The sequence below is a fragment of the Rhopilema esculentum genome, chromosome 11, assembly GCF_057945365.1.
Source record: "Rhopilema esculentum isolate cy_ngs chromosome 11, ASM5794536v1, whole genome shotgun sequence".
NCBI classification, from domain to species: domain Eukaryota; kingdom Metazoa; phylum Cnidaria; class Scyphozoa; order Rhizostomeae; family Rhizostomatidae; genus Rhopilema; species Rhopilema esculentum.
In genome coordinates this window covers 6,693,492-6,716,087 of record NC_142825.1, presented here as the reverse complement: position 1 = coordinate 6,716,087, position 22,596 = coordinate 6,693,492, and the positions used below count along the sequence as shown (strand labels likewise).

At 35.5% G+C, this 22,596-nt stretch overlaps 2 protein-coding genes and 1 long non-coding RNA gene across 4 annotated transcripts in view; 2 read left to right on the top strand and 1 right to left on the bottom strand.

Moving 5' to 3' along the window:
• LOC135694189 (uncharacterized) overlaps nucleotides 1-22,596 on the bottom strand; it is a 69,598-nt gene that overhangs the window by 44,274 nt on the left and 2,728 nt on the right. The window contains exons 2-3 of the long non-coding RNA XR_010517139.2: nucleotides 14,231-14,314; nucleotides 3,222-3,363 (exon numbers count right to left, since the gene is read on the bottom strand). This is a non-coding gene — a long non-coding RNA (uncharacterized LOC135694189). The remainder of the gene's footprint in view (nucleotides 1-3,221; nucleotides 3,364-14,230; nucleotides 14,315-22,596) is intronic.
• Nucleotides 448-22,061, top strand: LOC135694184 (uncharacterized). 2 transcript variants are annotated; one of them, XM_065212881.2, is made up of 18 exons: nucleotides 448-594; nucleotides 3,539-3,654; nucleotides 3,872-3,940; nucleotides 6,159-6,332; nucleotides 6,891-6,996; nucleotides 7,233-7,342; nucleotides 8,354-8,425; nucleotides 8,859-9,074; nucleotides 9,392-9,574; nucleotides 9,762-9,944; nucleotides 10,077-10,217; nucleotides 10,404-10,669; nucleotides 11,003-11,150; nucleotides 12,048-12,149; nucleotides 12,577-12,693; nucleotides 13,818-13,937; nucleotides 15,168-15,287; nucleotides 15,730-15,974. In XM_065212881.2, exons 2-18 carry the CDS (start codon nucleotides 3,543-3,545, stop codon nucleotides 15,732-15,734), a joined length of 2,244 nt encoding a protein of 747 aa, XP_065068953.1. In that variant the 5' UTR covers nucleotides 448-594; nucleotides 3,539-3,542; the 3' UTR covers nucleotides 15,735-15,974. The 2 variants fall into 2 exon arrangements, with proteins under 2 accessions (XP_065068953.1, XP_065068952.2); XM_065212880.2 differs by lacking the exons at nucleotides 12,577-12,693; nucleotides 13,818-13,937; nucleotides 15,168-15,287; nucleotides 15,730-15,974 and adding exons at nucleotides 20,525-20,641; nucleotides 22,003-22,061.
• On the top strand, nucleotides 17,497-20,513 carry LOC135694159 (MAM and LDL-receptor class A domain-containing protein 1-like; the record flags this gene model as incomplete). The annotated part of the gene is made up of 5 exons (XM_089111115.1): nucleotides 17,497-17,686; nucleotides 17,873-18,055; nucleotides 18,169-18,311; nucleotides 18,493-18,756; nucleotides 19,090-20,513. Coding segments are annotated over 5 exons (1,056 nt in total), but the record flags the coding sequence as incomplete, so codon positions are not given.

Genomic DNA, 22,596 nt, shown 5'->3' with positions numbered 1-22,596 from the left:
TGGTACAATATTTAACAACACAACATAAAGCTTAAGACAGTATACATTATATCAGAGATACTATCCATATCCTACCATCTTTTTGCAACCTTTTTGCACATATTTTTTATAAGAATAAATTCTTTAAGAATATTGAGGTTCGAAATTGGTCAAATTCAGAAACAAGTCATGAGCAATTGCAGGATTCAGTTTTCTTTGGCAATTTGACTTTTGTCTATATGGGTTTTTTAGAGCAGATAGTTTTTTAAACTCGTGCAAAAAGCTTGAGGAGCAAACATGAAGCTTGTATTTTGCTAGTATTTTTCGTTTCCTATGATGTTTTCGTTATAAAGATAGGCAATAGCAAAGAGAGAACTTTCTTCTTAAGAATGATTTAAAAATAATTTCAAGATCAACATCAAAATAAGCTTTTTGACGTCAATCAATATTCTTGTCCTGCGGCATCTTTGAAATGGAAAGCCTTGAGATATATCAAACCGGAAGCTAGGACAAAACAGTACAAAAGCTTAGCACTTGCCCAGCACTGCTACAGTTGCAGCAGTTCCTAGACTGGTTGCTGAGGTAAACTTGGGAGGAAAGAATATCAAGGACTATGTAAGTACAAAAAAAGATCCGTTGGCAATCTCTGAATATTCTTTTGAATAGTTTTTTAAGGCTGTTCGGATCCTCTAGCTGCTTGTCAGCTCTGCTATATTTCTGAGTTGAGGGTCGAAACTATCTTTCGAAATGGGGAATGAAATTTATCGTTATAAATCAATTGCATTAAACAGGTTTGATAATTATGGAAAATCTGAGATTGGTTCTCATAAGATTAGATCAAAAAAATAATTTGTACAGTCAGAATGACCAAACTAACAAATAAACGGTGAAAATGGAGGCTTGCTTGACGCTTGACCTTTATCTTCGAAGTGTCATTAGGAGGGTATTACCTTGACATAAACCGTGGAACAATGCTCGAGTCAAATTTCATGCTGAAAATAATTTGATCCTGAAGTTTTTAATATCGCTGCATGGTGGAGAAAAGGTGGATAAAAATAATTCCTTGGGAAAGAGCTCATTAAATTCTTGTATCAAAATGTTTTTATGTGAAAGCAAACACGTTTGAAAAGTGCAAAGAAATTGAATTGGTTTTATTCTTTGCCAGTGTCTTGCCATCTTTTGTTGTTGAGTTCTCAAAAATTTTTTTTTTTGGTGTTACAATGAATGTTGATGCATTTCTAATTCAATACTTTTTATATTTTATATATTTGCTGTAGTTACGAGAAAAAAGCGGCCTGTGTTGCCACGTTCTTTAAATGGGTTGAATGAGCCTGGCTGAACAAGTTTGCACTGGTCTTTAACCACTAAAGTTTTTTCCGCATGAAAAGCGAGTTGAACGAGGTTAAGGTTGTTATAACTCAGTTTTTAATAATAAACATATATCTTTGCAAAGCAAAAGCGACAAGATTATCGAGGGTTGACTTTGATGAAATCATGGCCCACAATCCATAGCGAAAAAGTGACAAATGAGAGGTGACAGTTTGTGGTATTGCAAGATATCAGTACCCATCCCCTCCCCGTGATACACGGCGGGGTGATTCACAGCGGGGTGATTCACAGCGGGGTGATTCACAGCGGGGTGATTCACGGCTGGGTGATTCCCTGAGGGGTGTTTCACAGTGGGGCGAGAGGCGTCGTGATGTGATGCCTGCGACTATGCGTTTCTTCAGTCGTACACCACGACGATTCAAAGATATTTTTACAAGATAAATTGAAAAAGAAAATAGCCAGAATAAGTACTGCTTAGGTTTTTATAGCCCTTTGGATAATGAAAATAATGAAGTACAGAATTTTTCTGTTAATAAAATCCTTGTTTCCCTGGAGCCAAGGGTGCAGATTATAAGCTCAATAGAGATGGCAAACAGAAACATAAAGAAGGTGATGCATAGAGATTCTGACAGAAGCATGTCACAATATCCATAATAAACATATTACCTGTTTTTATCTTTCTTAATCCCCATCAATATCAATTTACTATAACTCCTTTACATCAAGATTACCTAGATAATCCTAAGACCAACCAATGCCACAGAAATGCCACAGCAATGCCACAGAAATACCCCAAAGTTTTTGACGTTGCCAATATGAAAAAATAAATTACCGGGTATGCCAAAGACGAAAAATTACACGAAAAAATATTTTCAATATAGCCGAGTGCTGTAAAAATCTTGCTTGCCTGTTCAATCTAAATCAGATCGGTTTTTAAGAAAGCTGCTTTAAATGGTGATTGAGACCTTTTGGTTATATTAAGTCGTCGTTTACCCTGACCCGTACAAATTTGGAACTGTAACAAAGCCATCCACCTTGCGTTATTACCAGCACTTTGGAACCAAAGTGATTTTGTTACGCTATCTACAGTAATTTTCTCCCTGTGTTATGAAACAAGCTCATTTCGTCATGTTACGGTTCCCTTCTAAACGGATAATTTATTACGGATTCACAACGAGGCCGCAAAATACGAATGCTTCAGGCAATCGAGGCAGTGATTTTTACGCAGTTTTACAGACAAGAATTGTCAAGACGGATAAAGCATTTGATTAATGACTTCATACTATTTGTTGCGTTTTTCAGTCAAAGCCAAAGCCATGGTTTACAATGCTCCGCCCTCTTTTGATCGTGCCCTAACAAGTGTATCATTAAACTTGACAGTGTAAACAGAAGCAGATCAAAAAGGGTATAGAAATTATCCTGGGATAATGTAAACGGGGTCAAAAAGTGAAAACTTGCGATTAAACGTTGACGCAATTTCCGGAAAACAAACTGTTTCCCGTCTTGAAAAAAGGTTACTTTCATTTAGGATATAAAGAAAAGTTTCAGATAGTGTCCTTGATTTAGATTGTGTGTAAATGTTTTGAATCTTTTTGACCGATCAAATAAAATTCAGCCCCCCCCCCCCCCCCCCACACTTTCCAACATGCGTCGGAGCCCATGAGACTTGGCCATACTTTCTATTTAAAAATAAAATTGATATTGTATCATGGACCATGTATCATTTGACTTTGAAACTTGCTGGCACAGACTACCCAAAAGTAGATAAAACCTTTGAGTTGAGCTACCCAGGGAAAATTTGGAAGAAAAAGTGGCATATTCAGTAGATTTGGTTTGTAATAAGTATTATTCATTTCATTTAGGTATTAATTAAATGTTTTACACCGACGATTGTGCGTATATATTCAGCTCACCTGGTCGAGTCGTCATTGACTCATTTGTGACGAAAATTACTTGATATCATCCTCTGGGCACACTTCAGTTAATTCATAACGAAATGATTTCACTGTCTATTCCACCTTTCAATGGTTTACAACTTGATTGAACGGCTTCGATCTAAGAAACAAATTATCAATTATCTATCATTAGTTCCAACTTGTAACACTATTACTAGATAAAGGCGAAAACCATTCATTAGAAACATTTGAAACATTACAAACATTAAACTGCTGCTCTTTATGTATTCGTTTCGAAAAAACACTAATTTATTCGTTGTGCCATTCCTTTCTAGAATTATGGGGAAGTGCCTGCTAGCTCCATTGCTGCTGATCGTCCTATTAGCAGAGGCAAGTCTCTGTGTTGAGGTTGACTTTGGAGGAAGGCCAGCAAGACCCGTTGAAGAGGAAGGTAAATTTTCATACTCGAAGTTTTCAAATTTTGAAATCCTTGAGTTTATTGAGAATGGCAAAATGCATTTGCGTTCGAGATTCAAACTAAAAAAAATCTGTATGATAAATTTTAGCTCCATTTTTTCGAAAATGTAACATCATATGATCTTCATCTGATCTCTGCTTTTGCATCCTAAAATTTTACTGTATCTTGAAAAAATGAAACTTGCTTTTAGAGGTTAACCCATTTGATGTTATATCAAAACAAACGAAGGATGATGTTCTGCCGGCAACCGGGAGATCAGGTAATTCCGTCTATATATTGTGGTCATTAACAATTTTGGTCGCTAACAGGGCCGTAAATCCCGGGGGGGGGGACGGGGGGGACTGGACCCCCCAAAAATCTGGAACAAAACAATTTTTTTAGAAATTACTTTTAGTTAATTTTAGAGAAAGGTATCCCTGGTAGCTAGGTTGGAACCTAACAACGTTTTGCTGAGTTTTTGCAACATACCTCAGCCACTTTGTCATGGTGACTATTGCCAAGTGCAAGTTGACTAATGTAGATGGCTGTTATTTATGTTTGCAGAGTGGTGTCGAATCGGTGACGATACCCATGGACGGGAAATTAGCCCCAAATATTTTATCCACCGGTCACCCCTTGAATAAATCTCAAAAAGCATGTAAGGAAAGAATCGTTTGAGTCGCCAAAAGTCTCGACAAACCCATATTACACATATTTTTATACACGCCTTTTTATAAAAATCCTAACTCAAAACCTAGGTCCTAAAGCTCCTTATTTCTGAACCTCTATTAGTCAAATTGAGGTTTATGGCCTCCCTACATAATAGCTCCTTAATTTTAACTGCACAGGAACAAGGAACAAGGCCAGAAGACAAAAAGGGCAAAGAGTAGAATTAATTTGCGTAATTTACGCTAATTTTTGATCTGCGTAAAAGTACCACGTCAACAAAGAAGCACTTTTGCATTTGATATAGAGAGAAGCATTGACTAAACTCTTTATTATTAGAATGCAATAAATTTTGCCCATCCTTGATCTTTTAAAGAAAATTTTCATTTGGAGCCCGAATATGTTCTTGGATACATCCTATTTTTTTTCAAATATGGTTTCAAGAATAAAAACGGTTGCTCTCGAATAGAAAACGCCTTTTCTTTCTTTTCTCCAACGTCTGTCACTAGAGTTTCAGCATTTCCCCAACAACTGTCACTAGACTCTGCCCCTTCCCAATTTCTCCCAGAAACAATAGTCTCTGTTCTTCTGAGAAACGTCGATTTGTCTACCCTGAACGGTATAGTATTTTGTTAAACTTGGTCTGGGAGATGTTTTTCAGCTTTTTAGAAAGTATGATTTAAAAAAAATTTCTTTCGCGTCGGCCCCAACCATGGTGGGTCCTCCTACATCACTAAGCGCGATTCTCAGCCCCTCAGGTTCAATTTCCTCAAGCTGCCTCTAAAAAATGTTATCAACTCAATTATAAAAAAGTCAACGTGCTAAGAAATATCTGTAAATACCTTCTATAGGGCTGAAAAAACCTTAGTAAATCTAAAAAGATTTTTTTGTTTTTTAAGTCGTTTGCCACTCAAACTGTTTTCTTAACACACTCTACAAGTTGCTTGGTGGTGCCATGACCCACTGCACACTTTATTTTAATTCGCTCTGCTGACCCCCCCCCCCCCCCCAAATTGACACGACAGATTTACGGCCCTGGTCGCTAAAATTCCGATAATCAACACTTTCTCGTTGTATTTGCTTTCTCTGCTAGACTGACACATTTCTCAAATCCACCATAACATGTTTTACTACTCCTTTATAATGTGCAAATGTTATGTTGTATCGCTTGAACTGCATAAATTATAATTATTAGCAGCTCATTACCAGATCCCCCCAGTAGTTAATCAGTTAATCATGCTTGGAATTATTGAAGATTGGAGTTAGCGTGGAGGGGGATAGTCTCTACATTCATCGTTCATAGTCATGTTTGCTAAAATATAAAGATAAATCAAATGATGTCGCCTGTTATACATTCAAACCTGAACAGTATAAACCATCTCACTGTTTATTGTTGTTTATGCCGACAAGAAGGTCGCGTGATCGGTATTTTTAATCACTGAAAATAACTCTAAAAAGCGGTATAGGCTTTAAATACGTTTACGTTTCATTCTAGGTGAGCTATTTTCTTGGGAAAATCTTACGAAAACATGTTCATCCTCTTTGGTTTAAAAATCAATTTTTTGAACCATCAAGTTCTGACGAAGGTGAAAATGACATGTCAACAAACCACAACTCGCGTACTGGATGGTTGCAAAAAGTCGATGTACCAGGGGCTTTTAATAAGGAGATGGTAATAAAGGATATAAAACCACTTGTCCACTACTTTGAGTTCGAAGATAATATAATTGTAGGGTAACTCACAAGAAGGGCTATTTCTAAAAGTCGAAAAAATTTTCAAAATATTAATGATTGATCTAAAAACTAAGGTTTATAATTGTTTTTTCTTTAAGTCGAGTCAAGAACGGTCTACCAGGGAGATATCGTTCTGGACGAGGCGGAGAACGCAGCCCTTGGCTTGGGCCGCTCGACCACCCAGAACATTATTGTTCTTACATGGCCAAGAAAGCTCTGGAGAACAAGAACGGTCCCATACATCATCTCTGGACAATCATATGATGCTGTGCGTAAGTTGTAGAAACTCTGTTTTCATTTCCAGATTTTTAAACCAGTTTAAAGGTAAATGGGCAATAATGGATTTGCAACAATAAAAAGGAGGGGATATGGCTTTAAACCTTGAAACCTGAAATAAAACTTTAATTCGCTACTTATAGTGAATTAAGCTAAAGATTGACTGGATGCAGTAATATCAAAATTTCAATTACCTCATCATGTTTTGGCTTCAATTTTACTAAAATTAACTGAAGAAATTATAATCATTAAATAAAGTATTAGGGATTGAATGAGTTTTTTCAGTTTTTGAAAAGAAAATATAAAGTCAAGTGTAAAAACAGGTGCATAATAGCAATAACGGATTTTCGGGCATAATAAAACCGAAAGCCCATTTTAAGAAAAGTGCACCATACACGAAAAAAGGACTTCAAGTCTGTTGGATATCGTTAAAGAAAAACCTATTTCACACAATTTTCCCTATCTATTTTGCCATTAAAACAGGACAACGAGCTTATTTCATATGGCTCTAAAGAGACACTTAAAGTAAACTCTTTTTGTAAATCTTTACCTAGAAAAAATTGAAGCTGCGATGAGAGATTTGGAAAAGAGGGTCTGTTTGAAGTTCAGAAAGCACCAATCAGGAGACAAAGCCTGGCTCAATATTTACAGAGGAAACTCGTGAGACATTTTGTTACACAATATATAAGACGCTGATATGCTCGTAGAATATGTTTCTTATATATATAATAGAATTTATGCTCTAAATCTTGAAATTCTACATGTTTCAAGGATAAAAAGGTATAAAAATGGAGAAAATAATTAGTTGTATCCCTTCAACATTATTTGTACCTCTCAAACGTAACTTTTTCTTAAGAGTATATTCCTGAGAGTTTATCATTTAAATTTCTCGATAGTTGTTGGGCAAATATTGGTAGGAGCCTGGCCTTTGGTAAAACTGATGTGAGTCTTGGTCCTTCATGCTTGTCCCAAACTCTGATCCAACACGAGCTAATTCATGCATTAGGTAACGAACAATTTCCACATTTTTTTAAATACAATGCATCTATAATTTGTACATACAGTTTAAAATAGTGAAGTATAGTATAGAAAATGAGAAATTGTGAGGTAAGAGAAAAGTTAAGCATTTTGTTCTTCCTTTACTGATATCGCAGTGATGACCCCTAGTTTCGGCAGCTAAAAGTTTTCTGATAAGGCAAAAAGATTTGCCTAGTCTTTTCAAATGCCAAAAAACAATCAGAAACTCTGGACGCTTTTCCATTATGCCAATAATTTACTGTTTTGAGTATTTGACTGGATAAAGGCAAATATTCATCTCAAATTTTGCATAATAATAATTCACATAACAGGGAATGGAGCCTTGAGGTGATTTTCAGGCCGCAGTACAATCTCTTACGATATCAACTTCGAATACGTTCCTGCATATTTCTATTGCAATTGCATTTTGCGTTTATATATCTTTTAAATAGCAGGTAAAGCCTTTAATGATAGAGAATAATTATTGAAAAGCTAGAAGTCCCAGCCAATATTAATGAAAAGATAATAGTACACGATTGGAATCGATATCTTAATGTAACAAAAGGTCTGATACTGAAATATAACAAAAATTGAGTTTTACTATACAAGCAAAGGATGTCATCCCAAAACATTTGTCATGCACAATTTTAAGTTTTGCATTCTTGTTGACGTCTTACAGTGACAAAATCTCTCAACTGCATTTAGACTAGTGTTCAGGCTAGAGGTAGATGTTATCTTTTGACTTTAAACCGTCTTCATCAGCTTTGTAATCAAACTTTTCACCGAAATCTATGTTATTCCGGCAAGACTATGGAAATGTCAAGGTTCAATCAATAATTGCCATCATGGAACATATTTCTTTTCTACATATCCTACAAATGTTAAAATACGAGTGAAATCCCTCTGGAAATATGTTAATTTGCTTTGATCTAGGCCATTTTACCAGAAATCTGCCAGTATACCAATGATTATAGAACGTTTTTTATTTATTCAATTCCAGGGTTCTTCCATGAGCAAAGTAGGCGGGACAGAGATAACTATGTAAACGTTTTGAATTGGAATATCAGTCCAGGTGAGAACAAGACCAATAGAAAGTATTGCTTTATCATACGTTGCTCAAACCTTTGCTTAAAAACCCTCTCTTGATCATGCTTCTTCCTGATCTCTTAGAGATGGAGACTACTTGACCGTCGTGAAACATTTTTGATCAGCGCTCACCACAACTGAGAAAAACTATGGGAAAGTCGAACGAATCAAAACTAATACTGAGCTGGCAATTCAAATCGAATATTTCATTCGTTTTGCAAGATATGAAATTCAATTGTCTTTTAAGCAATAGATGATTCCTTGAATCGTTTCAGGATAATGCTGCAAAAACATTGAATTCTGATTATAGATATACAATAATTTCTAACAGTAATTGCAATTTGCAAATTAGAGGTGCAGAATGTAATCTCCCATAATCTGTAACTGCTGTAGTAACGAAATCTTGATGATTTTTGTAGCCAACCTATACAATTTTGACAAGACAAAGAAATATGAGGCAGAAACCTTTGGTGTACCATATGATTACAGTTCGATCATGCACTATACGAAAACGACATGGACAAAAAATGGACAGGACACGATGCAGGCGAAAAATGATCCTGATTTACGGCTTGGTGGAACTGTATTGAGTAAATATGACGTCATGAAGCTGAACTTGATGTACCATTGCCATGGCAAGTATTTTTGCAGTCTCTTCTAAGTGTTGATAGATACTTCAAAAATACTGATGTCTGCTTGGACTTAAGTGAAGACAAGATACATTTAAAAGTGATTAGCACAGCTTTCATAGCATACAGTGGCGACAAGCCTTTGCGTAGAAAAGCAAATCATATGGAATTAATTTGGTGATACAACGATATTAAGATAAATAAAAATTTAGTATTACCATGGAAGAGGTCTGTCAAAGTGCCGACCATTTTGCATTTAAGAAACCACTGAAAATGTTTAAAAAGAGTGAGAAAGACTGATAAAAAAGTAATTTGATTTGTAGACAAAAGCGGTGAAAGATGGACTGAGTGGTCCGACTGGTCAAGATGTATACGAAACAATTATGGCTGTTATCGAAGCAAACACAGAATTTGCTTGGTTGAAAACCTGGCTTTATGTCCAGGAGCAGATGACTATGGTGTCCAGTCAAATGCACAGAAATGCCCCTCGCCAAGCTACTGTGACGGTACGTTTTAATGTACTATTGTTTCTAAGATTTTTCTTCAATTTGACACTGTTTGGTTTAACTTAAGTTAAGATCGACTAACGAGAGATGTTAAGACGGGAGCAAAGGAATCGCCTTCCATAAGAAATATGTAACACAACTCTGTGTTGCTTTTCCACAGCTTCTGAGAAACAGTAATTTTTTTTAGTTGAACCAGTGGATGGATTTTGGGGAAGCTGGTCTTCGTGGTCTGCGTGCTCAAAGTCATGTGATAAAGGGACAAGGACAAGATCTCGCCAGTGCAATTCACCAACACCTGCAAATGGCGGCAAAAAATGCAAGGGTGCAGCAACAGATACAGAGAAGTGCATGAGACGAACGTGCACGGCTAGTGAGTCACTTTTAACCATTGTATATATGGTCCATTACATTGGTACAATGAAATCAAAATTTGCCCTTTTCATGCTACGGTTTTTGAGAGTTGATTATTTTCATAAATTTTGGAACATTTCCTTTATTTTAGATAAGTATTACACAAATTTTGATAATGGCTTTGGAGTTTGGTCCAATGTTCAAGGAAGAAATGACCCTTTGAATTGGCAGCGTGGTCGTGGAAAAACATCGCAGTATTCTGGACCGCAATCTGACCATACGGATGGGAATGGTAAACAAGTTTTTACGCTTTATCGTATAACTTTGAATAAATACCATATTAGCAACGCTATAAGCAGGTAGTAAATAGCAGTAGCACCAACTATGCAATGTTGCTTTACCATGCATAACCGTAGTACTCTTTTGGGAATGAGAATTTTTCACGCTCCTAAAATATTTGATTTTCGATTTGATTTAGGTTGGTATCTTTACGTCTCAACTGCCAGCTACACAAGTCACAAGAAAAGGGCAGGATTAATAAGTGAATATCTTTCTGGCAAAAAGTGCATATCTCTGGCATATTGCATGCGTGGTAAAAACATGGGAAGGCTTGACTTTTCGTTACAAACATCGAGTGGACAGTGGTTCAATTTTCCATTCACTAAAAAGGGTCACCAAGGGAATGGTTGGCACCATGCCGAGTTTTCGCTAGTAAATCAAGCGTACACAAAAACTTCATATCGGGTAATTTTTCTTTCCTTATCTCTGATGTTGTTAAACCAGTTGTAAAGTTATTAAAATTGAACAGCATTATGTTAAGAAAGATTACAGTTTTCCTTAAAAATCTTAAGCCCTGTAATTTGCATTGACAGTGACCAATTTGCGGGTAATTCTTCTCATATTGGGTAGTTGTCTTTCCTTACCTCTCGTGTTGCTTTAACCAGGTGTAAAATTAAGAGAATTGGTAATTTTCTTTCTATGTTGAGAGCGATAGAATTTCTTAACAACTCTAGTACCCTTTCATCTTATATTAACAGTCATCTTTCTATTATATTAATAAAACATTTTTCCCAACAGTTCTTAATCGAAGCAACTACTGGTATTGGCCCATATTCAGACATTGCCATTGATGACATTCTGATAGAAAACGGTGCATGTGGTGCTGGTCAAGAGAATGTGAATGCCGTAAAGCCTAAACCTGGTGTTGCTGCTGTGGTCAGTGAAGGTAAATATGTGAATATATACGACCATAGTCAACCTCCACGACTAAAGACGACTATACACGACTTTATACGAGCATACACGAATATAAACACGAAACAGAGACCTAATATTGAACGGCATCAAGCTGTTTATCTGGTTGTAACGACTAACAAGACACGAGACCGCTAGAAGTACTCGATTTTGAACATTATAGACTGGGGATACACAAACATTTTATTGCTCTAGAATTATAAACGCAGGCCTAAATTTAGCATAATTATCTTTATCTCTATTTGAAGAGTCAATAACTTCAATCGAAGAAACATTCACACTACACTCATCCACATTCCCAGCAAATGTCCATAGGATGTGCTATTGTTCATCACATTTTAAAGAACGCGATCTAAAATCGTACGCATTATCTAAATGCCTTATCTAAAAGTTATATGGATTATATAATTAATTAACAAGAAAGCAAAGCCACGAATGCACCAAGGATATCAAACAATGTCTCTTGATACCTTGAAAATAACCCCTATAGTTTTACAGCTTATCAAATAGCTATTTACTGAATAGTTTGATCATCTTCTCAAATGCAATGCAACACAGCCAAATCGATAAAAAGTCTATATGCACTGGTAAAAAGATATCTTCTGTTTATTTAAAACGAAAACCCATAAATCAAAGATTCTTATAGTGTCACAAAGATAAACCAATTCTGCAAAAGTAGAGATTCTCCTAATGGAGCACACGAGAGTTAAATATTTAAGAAACAATTTACATTAGTTGTTGCCTTCACGAAAGCTATTGAACGTATTTTTATTATAGTACTTTGTAAAATTTCAAAATGGAAAACAGCTTAAATGTTGGCTAACGGTGGTTTTGTGGAAAAATCATTTGGTATCAATTTCTTTATTAGGCTGCAAGAATAAGGATAAAAATTGCATTTCATGGGCGAAGTCTGGTCAATGCCATTTGAATCAAGGATACATGCTAGAGTCTTGTTGCCTTGCATGTCGAAGTAAGTTATTACAAATATTCATCTGATATCAACAAAACTACAAGGCAAGTCAATTTATTTTGATCTAAGTATGCAGAAAGATAGAGGTCAGTCAAGAAAATAGTCAAAGGATAGAACATTTATGCTAACAGACAGCTCTGTTGATTCTGCATTCTTAATGACCGTTTTTAAAGCCACCTTTGCTGGCATAATAGTCTTAAATGAATCAAATAAAAACCACGCTACAACCATTTCTCTCAAACAAGTGCAGTTGCTTTGAAAAAGTAAACCAATTGACAAACATCCCGAAGATGTCTATAACTAAACTCGACTTATCAGCATGCATGTTTAATTGAAATTTCATATGGCTTAAAGTCTATGTGTTTTTAGTATTAGGCAGTATCTTGGTAACAGCTTGCTGATGCAAACTTTTTCTTTGTCAACGAAGGCATGGGAGAGTGCAAGGATTCTTACAGTGCAACTGGGTGTCCAGAATGGGCAAGCAAAGGAGAATGTGTGAAGAACGACAAATGGATGTGGAAGAACTGCTGTACATCCTGCAAAAGTATGAAAGTATGATTTCTGGTGCATGATCATTTCGTGAACAAATTATTCATATGAAAATTTAGGTGCATGTTTTTCCTCTAAGGCCAATTTAATCAATTAGCACAAGAATACAGACATTATTGTTTCTTGTTGTGTTTGAAATGCAGTGAAACCTCTAATAACTTTCGCCTCTGTGGCCTCTGTTTTGTGTTTATATTCGTGTATGTTCGGGTAAAGTCGTCCATAGTCGTCCATAGCCGTGGAGGTTGACTATGGTCGTTTACATTCGCATATTTACCTTTACTGACAACAGCGCATTATCTAAATGCCTTATCTAAAAGTTATATGGATTATATAATTAATTAACAAGAAAGCAAAGCCACGAATGCACCAAGGATATCAAACAATGTCTCTTGATACCTTGAAAATAACCCCTATAGTTTTACAGCTTATCAAATAGCTATTTACTGAATAGTTTGATCATCTTCTCAAATGCAATGCAACACAGCCAAATCGATAAAAAGTCTATATGCACTGGTGATCTGCGGCCAGTGGAGAAAGTCCCTGCCGAATTGATGGTGAAAATCTAAAAAAAAACATCTGCACAGCAGCCACCTCCAATCAACGGCCAAACAGCAATCTGGGAGTGCCCCAATGCTTTATCCTACCTTCAGTGAAGTAGGTTACCTTTTGCAAAGAAATGAAAGAAAAAAACCAAAAAAACGTTTCTTTTTAGAGAGTACATATACATTTTAAAAATTATTAGCTTTTCCCATCGTGTACCCTTGCTTGATACATCACGGGTATTTCAAGTTCTGATCCACTCCCACGATTTATTTCTATTCAGTGGCTGTGCATGATATCGTAGATCCTGATTTTGTAACATATGTAAGTAAAAAAAGTATACGAATTGCTTTAATCATCCCTCCCATCTCTTTTGACTAGCTTTTTGATAAAAAGAGTATACCAAAAAACCTCCCCATAGCAGTCACCTCTGAAACAACGGCCACTAAGCTTGGTCTTCGTAAGTGGCCGCTTTTAGAAGTTCCACTGTAATGATACGCAATATTCATGTGATTTTTTGAAGAAAACTAATACTATCAACAATTTGTTTTGATTAATTTTTGATACATCAATTTATAGAGCAAGGAAAGTGCAGTGACAGCAATAAGAATTGCAAGACCTGGGCAAACGATGGGTGGTGCAACAACGACAGCTATGTAGCCTTTATGTGGACAAACTGCTGCTCATCCTGCTCTGACTGTAAGATATCAACGTAGAAAAATTTCTGTATGAGATGCCTTTCAAGTTTAAACAGGCAGACAAATGGAAAAACAAAAAAAAGTTTATCCTCTTTCACCTGTCTCGAAAATTGGCTACCTTTGTTTCATTTGCCACCAACCTTATACATCGCCTTAAGAAATCTTGAGGTTCTATAAACATTCAAAAGGCGATCACCAATTCAATTTATAATCAATTTTTGAAAAATCGCTGTTACTGTTTTAACACATGAATTAAAAAGAAATCGAGATAAGTTACAACCTTGCAATACAAACCTTGAAATTCAAAATTCTCATTACTTCTGTTCTATAGCCCTTTTAGACCAATGGTTCTGGCATCAAATGTAAACACTTGTAAATCTGAAATTGAATAAAACTTCATAAAAAAATATCTTCAAAGGTTTAGTACATGAAAGAGAACTTGATCTTCTGATATTTTTTGTTTTTCTAGCATTTGCTAACAACAAGTTTTAAAATACATCAACTATGTTGCAGCTACAATTCCTGCCATAATTCCTTGGAACGCCCATTAGCTTATGTGCTATTTTTAAATAAAATTACTGATTCTGGTAGTTCAGTTCAGTTCAGTTTTATTTTGAATTCCACTGGATACATACACTTGTTGCAAATTAGAAATAATCCAAGCTTAAAAGTATAAACAATGTAAAAGGAAGTTAAATAATATAAACGTAACATAACAAATACAAAGTAGAGGAGAAACAAGCTAGTATTGTAAACAGGGAATTATTTAAAGGAGGAAACTTTCTCAGTAGTTTATAAACTAATCGAGGAGAAAGCACCCCCTAGTAAATTAGATGCGTTCTGCTTAATTTTAATCCAGAAAAGTCCAGAACGTCTTTCTCCCAAAAAATGCTGTTTTAAGGGTTAAATATCATAGCTATGTACAAGGAAGCCATTTCTCCAAACCATACAATTCAAAATTGTGCAAAAAATTTTTTACAAGGGGATGCAATAAAAATTGTTCAAAAATTAAAATGCGGTGTACTTGATTGATAAACAAATGAGATGAATCAATGCCTCTTGGCATAAAGAATAAACAGGTCGAAAATTCATCATGTCCTTTTTATCATGATGATGGTACGATTTTCATTAAGGATAAATGTTTTAAATTGTAGTGCACATCCTTATCCAATTTTTAACAGTTTTGAAAACTTTCATTTGTATTACAATAACGATAAATAAATCTTTGTAGCTTGGAGAAAAAGCAAGAACTGTTCAGACAGTAATGCAAAGTGTAGTGAATGGGCAAGAGATGGAGAATGCAAGAAGAATCCGGACTGGATGCTAAAGAATTGCTGCAAGTCATGCAAATGTGAGGGCTTTGGTGTTGCTTCATTCACTCTTTACGTTCATTCATTTCTAATGTCCTAACCAGCTTGGAAGATCTGATTTAACTTAATCCTACCACTACACATCTGTAGAGCATGTTTCGAATGTAAGAATTCTAAAACACAAGCGTTTATGTAACATAAAGATTTTTCGAATGCCACACAAACTTTATTTAAAGAAAACTGCAAAAGGGTTGATTAAGTTGATTAAAGTGTATATATTTTTCATTTATGCCATTTGGTATATAAAAAAGGTATGGTGTATATTAAGTTGCTTCTCCGAATTTCACGCTTAATGCGGTCATCAGATAACTCCATTTACATAATAAATTTCCATTTACATATTTGAGCAGCAGCAGGAATGAAAATGATGTCTTATACAATACTGCTTGATATCTTGTCAACAAACTAATTTTTTCTTTTCAGCTTAAGTGTGTATACACCTCAAGACTGAAATGGTCGAAAAAGCTGTTCAAAGATGCACACTTATGAAACTGCTATAGTAAACTTTATCATAAGCATTTTTAAAAACGTAGGGTTAAGAAACCAAGTTCCTTTATCTGCTGATACAGTCTTAATCGTGTCTATATTTCATTGTTAATTACATAATTCGAATTTTTGTTCTTGTATTACCCTTGTTCTGCACAGTTATATATCATAGCATGCAAATATCATGGCATTATAATTTGTTGCATTCTACCACTTTATGGCATAGCCAAATTAGTGAAAACATTCTTCAGTCTTATAATGCTTTTAACATTATATACCAAAAACCAATATACAGACAGTGCTTACTGGCTTCTACGTAGTTGGGGAATCCAAGCAAGAGAACGAACAATTAGTCTAAGTCCATGTCAGATTTCTTTGGGAAGAAACTCGCCGTTGTTGAAGAAGAAAATTGTTTTTCAACCCGTGTTTATTTGTTCAGTTTCATCAAATTTGATCTATAAAATCATTGTTTGCTTCAGATATACCGAAAGGACATCTCCAGCCAAAAAACTTAACATCCCTTTTATTGTCTAACAAAACTTAACCTGCTCGTGAATTTGTTATTCGTTTTTGGAAACTTCGAAGTCTTTCAGTTCAATGCTCTTTGCTTCATGAAGTGAAGTTTTTGGTCTGTGACGCAGGCTACATGACACTGTGACGTGACTTGACACTGTGATTTGACGATACACCGTAGTGTCTTTAATCCGCCTTTCTATGAGATATTCGAATCCCATCTCAATCTGTTCTTTTCTATTCTGAATAAGGAAAATACAAACTTAAAATACAAATAAGCTGTTTGAAATGTAAAGTCGCAAACAGGCTCGAAAGAACGGAAACATGATATAACGATAAATTAAAACAGTATCAACAAGTTCGATCGAGAAGATACTGTTGCAGCCATAGGCATTGAGCTGTTTTCATAATACAAATTTCTTAAGGGCTCAAGCTTTTTTATAAGAATACTAGAAATATTTTCAGCCTCTATATTCTTGAGAAAGTTCCGATTTGCGCCTGAATACATTCTTGAAGTATTCATTTTTTCAAATCTGATATTGTTTTAGGAGGACATCACCCGCTCTTGAAAAAAGCCATGCATATTGGAAATAAGATACTGCAGCTCTCTGATTCCATGTTATGCACATCAAAAAACAAGCAACTGCTGAGAAACGAGAAAATCATCGTCAAATAACGCTACGAAAAATTTGAATTCTTTATCTTGGATATACAACCATTTCTGACAGTAATTGCAATTAGAAATACAAAAGGTCACCTTGCATGAAGTTTCATTGTTTAAATAATTAAATCTAGTTGATTTTTGTAGCCAACTTATACAATTTTGACAAGACAAAGATACACGAGGCAGATACTTTTGGTTTACCATATGATTACAATTCGATCATGCACTATCAGAGAACGTCATTTAATAAAAATGGAAAGGACACGATACAGGCGAAAAATGATCCTGATTTACGGCTTGGTGGAACTGTATTGAGCAAATATGACGTCATGAAGCTAAACTTGATGTATCATTGCCATGGCAAGTATTTTTGCAGTCTCTTTTAAATGTAAATTTCTACTTCAATACGAACGCTTCTTGCCTAAATTCTGTCGCACAATTCATGTTTCCTTTAGAATATTCTGTCTTCTTGCCAGATGCTATAAGGCATAAAAATGAAGCGAAATGACTGATGCTATGTAATTTGATTTGCAGAAAAAAGCGGTGAAAGGTGGACTGAGTGGTCCGACTGGTCAAGATGTATACGAAACTATTATGGCTGTTACCGAAGCAAACATCGAATTTGCTTGGTTGAAAACCTGGCTTTATGTCCTGGGGCAGACGAATATAGTGTCCAGTCAAAGCCACAGAAATGTCCCTCATCAAGCTACTGTGACGGTACGTCTTAATGCTCTATATTTAAATATTTCATGATTTATCTTCAATTTAGTAAAGTTTGGTTTAACTTGGACAGAGGATAACAAAGACAGAAGATAAGACGGGAGTAAAGGATATGTTCTTTCAGAAATCTTTGACACGATTCTGAGCGCCTTTTTACAGCTTCTGAGAAACAGTAATTTTAAGTTGAACCAGTGGATGGATTTTGGGGAAGCTGGTCTTCGTGGTCTGCGTGCTCAAAGTCATGTGATAAAGGGACAAGGACAAGATCTCGCCAGTGCAATTCACCGAGACCTGCAAATGGCGGCAAAAAATGCAAGGGTGCAGCAACAGATACAGAGAAGTGCATGAGACGAACGTGCACAGCTAGTGAGTCATTGTCCATTACATTGATGTAATGAAATTAAAACTTGCACTTTTCATGCTACGGTTTTAGAGAGTTGATTATTTTCATAAATTTTGGAACATTTCCTTTATTTTAGATAAGTATTACACAAATTTTGATAATGGCTTTGGAGTTTGGTCCAATGTTCAAGGAAGAAATGACCCTTTGAATTGGCAGCGTGGTCGTGGAAAAACATCGCAGTATTCTGGACCGCAATCTGACCATACGGATGGGAATGGTAAACAAGTTTTTACGCTTTATCGTATAACTTTGAATAAATACCATATTAGCAACGCTATAAGCAGGTAGTAAATAGCACCAACTATGCAATGTTGCTTTACCATGCATAACCGTAGTACTCTTTTGGGAATGAGAATTTTTCACGCTCCTGGAATATTTGATTTTCGATTTGATTTAGGGTTGGTATCTTTATGTCTCAACTGCCAGCTACACAAGCCACAAGAAAAGGGCAGGATTAATAAGTGAATATCTTTCTGGCAAAAAGTGCATATCTCTGGCATATTGCATGCGTGGTAAAAACATGGGAAGGCTTGACTTTTCGTTACAAACATCGAGTGGACAGTGCTTCAATTTTCTATTTACTAAAAAGGGTCACCAAGGGAATGGTTGGCACCATGCAGAGTTTTCGCTAGTAAATCAAGCGTACACAAAAACTTCATATCGGGTAATTTTTCTTTCCTTATCTCTGATGTTGCTTAAACCAGTTGTAAAGTTATTAAAATTGAACAGCATGATGCTTAGAAATATTAGAGTTTTCTTAGAAATCTTAAGCCCTGTATTTTTTATTGACAGTGACCAATTTGCGGGTAATTCTTCTCATATTGGGTAGTTGTCTTTCCTTACCTCTGGTGTTGCTTTAACCAGGTGTAAAATTAAGAGAATTGGTAATTTTCTTTCTATGTTGAGAGCGATAGAATTTCTTAACAACTTTAGTACCCTTTCATCTTATATTAACAGTCATCTTTCTATTATATTAATAAAACATTTTTCCCAACAGTTCTTAATCGAAGCAACTACTGGTATTGGCCCATATTCAGACAGTGCCATTGATGACATTCTGATAGAAAACGGTGCATGTGGTGCAAGCCAAGAGAACGTGAATGCCAAAAAGCCTAAATCTGGTGTTGCTGCTGTGATCAGTGAAGATAAATATGTGAATATATACGACTCTCCGCGAACATTGACGACTGTTCCCGAATATACACGAATATACACGACTGTTACCGAATATACACGAAATATATTGGACGGTTTTTATAGACAAGAGTCCTAATATTAGACGATATCAGGAAAAATAGATGGTAATAATTATAGATAAACGAAACACAAAATTTTCAGTAGGAGTTAGTTTTAACAACATCATCTTCATTTCAATACTTCAATAAAAGGAAACATTTACATTTACATCACATTTACTCATTTTTCGAACACATTTACTAAGGAGATCGCTGTACTTAATCACATTGTAAGTCTGTTATCTGAAATTGGCTTTCGATTTCAACAGACGTTGGCGTCAACTAACAAAAAACCAAAGCGTGCATACTGAATTGCTATTGACACTATATCAAGGTCTTGTATACAATGAGGGTGCGTTTAACATCGCGAGATGCTTTATTTAACAACCCCAGTCGCCATATAGAAATTTAAGTATTCTCAGATGCAGTACAGCAAAAAAACATAAAAGCCCTGATAAACAGTTGCCATCTTATTACTTGAAACCAAAAATCCAAAACCAAAAACCATAACTAATTCTGCAAAAGAAGAGATTTTACAGAGTAACACATGAAAGTTAACCATCTCAGAAGTGATATTGGTATTTTTGATTGAAATTGATTGCTTCAGAAAAAAGTTACATCCAATATAACTATTAAATGTCTCTTTATCATGGTACTTGATAAATTTTCAGAAAATGAAACAGCTCAAATTTTGAAAGACGATGATATGTGTATTATTAACTTGGCATTAATTTTGCTATTAGGCTGCAAGAATAAAAATAAAAATTGCATTCTATGGGCGAAGTCTGGTGAATGTTATCTGAATCAAGAATACATGCTGAAGTCTTGCTGCCTAGCATGTCGAAGTAAGTAATTACAAATATTCATCTGATATCAACAGAATTACAAGGCTTGTCAAACAACTGAATTTATTTTGATCTAAGGATGCAGAAAGATAGAAGCCAGTCAAGGAAATAGTTAAAGGGTAGAACATTGATTTATGCTAACAGACAGCTCTGTTGATTCCGTATTCTTAATGACCTATTTTAAAGCCACCTTTGCTGGCATAATAGCTTTAAATGAATCTATAATTAAACTCAACTTATAAGCATGCATGTTTAATTGAAATTTTAAACAGCTTAGAGTCTATGTGTACTTAGTATTAGGCAGTATCTTGGTAACAGCTTGCTGATGCAAACTTTTTCTTTGTCAACGAAGGCATGGGAGAGTGCAAGGACTCTTACAGTGCAACAGGTTGTCCAGAATGGGCAAGCAAAGGAGAATGTGTGAAGAATAACAAATGGATGTGGAAGAACTGCTGTACATCCTGCAAAAGTATGAAAGTTTGATTTCTGGTGCATGAACTTTTTGTGAACAAATATGTTTGAATGAAAAATATGTTATGGGTGTTTCTGTTCAAGCAAACAACTAACACAAGACAATTTTAACACAATTTTATTTGTAATTATAAAAATAAAAACTTTGAAGAAACGGTATCAGTTTTCAAACAAAGTCGTCTCCTTTTTTCACAAGCTTAGAGGTTCTTTCAATGTTTCAAAAGCATGCTGGTTCGTGGCAAAAAAAGCAAGATATCATGGCATGAAAATAAATTTTATGTGGATATTAGCCTCTTAGCAGACATGTAGCTAGGATTTTCTAGCTTCTATATACTTATAAATGAAATGCCTGACAATTTTTTGTCTTTTCACCGCGGATTATTTTCAATAAAACACAAAACTTAATTTGTACTTTCACCGTTACAAACTTCATTTGTACTTTCAATAAAAATCTACACTGCAAGCACAAACAATACAAAAAATTGGTCCCAGAATAAAATTAGTGTGGGAAATCTTAATCTCAGCTCAAATTGTTGTAAGATTAGGGTGGTGTCCAAAAGGAGCCCATAACTTGAATTGCTCTTAGTGCCTGTTCCTGGGGTGTTCAGTCTTTTAGAAACGATGGTTTCCACCCATAAATGAACAAGAACTGGAGAGAAGTTAAAACCTTTCAATACACTTCTTGTAACTCAACAAGCACCAAGGAGCACACTTAATATAGAGAACTGCCAAAAGACTGGTTGACTACAGCCTGTCAGACTTAAAGCTGACAAGTGGCAAAACATGCTGCACATAGTTTAAGAAGGGAGCTTGTTGAAAACGTTCAAGAATAAATCAAATTTGAAAACTATTGTTTATTATGAGCAAAACCGTGTGGTTGATATAAAATTGAGGACAAAACTGTTAGCAACTTTTTCAAGAATAAGGCAACATGTAGTATTTTAAACTTTAACAATTTTCAAAGAGATTTGCTTTCCTTGATTAAGGTTTCAACTTTAGGTAATTTTATTGTTTCATTAGAACAAGGTAAGCTGTAGAACATAATTTTGACAAAAACAATCTTTGATTGTGTTATTAATCTTGTATTTTGGAGTTGCAGGCACATGTGATTTTGCAAGCACATGGTTGCATGCCATTCACAGCGTACTATAACCCGCTTATGGTTTTTCAAAGCTTGACATAACCCTTAAGTATCAAAGCTTTCTACATCATTGAATGTTAAATAAAAACAAGTTATTTTGGAATGAAGAAAAAAGGGTGAAAAAAATCATGATAGACATTTTATCAGAAGATGGGAAGTGTGTCACATTTTAGCCCATTTCCTTGAACAATTTCAAACAGTGTTTAAAATCTTTGTAGCTTGGAGAAAAAGTGCAAAGTGCTCAGACAGCAATACAAAGTGAAGTGGATGGGCAAGAGATTGCGAATGCAAGAAGAATCTGGATTGGATGTCCAAAAATTGCTGCAAGTCATGCAAATGTGAGGGTCTTGGTGATGCTTGTAAATCTTTATAGCTTTTTCATGTCTAATATTCTAACCAGCTTCAAATAATTTTTAAATGTTAGAATACATATAATTTATAACAAATTCTGATACCAGACATCTGAGTAACATATTTGTGATGACCTTTTTATCACGACCGTTTAATTTTCATTAAGGTTAATCAGTGGCGTACCCAGGGCTGCAGCAGTGGGGGGTCTGGGGCACAGCTCCCAGAAAATTTTTGGACCACGCCCTTCAAACACTCGCAAATGCGGGGAAACGCCCTTTTTGCAAAATTTTCCCCAATTATTTGATTCATGTTAGCTACGGTAAATAGCAAAGCATTTTACAATTGTTATTGACACAAGCATACAGTATACTACCCCCCCCCCCCCAATGAGTTTTACATCGTTTTTGGACAAATCTTGAGGGCCATATTTTAGTAAAGTGGGGGGGGGGTCCGGACCCCTG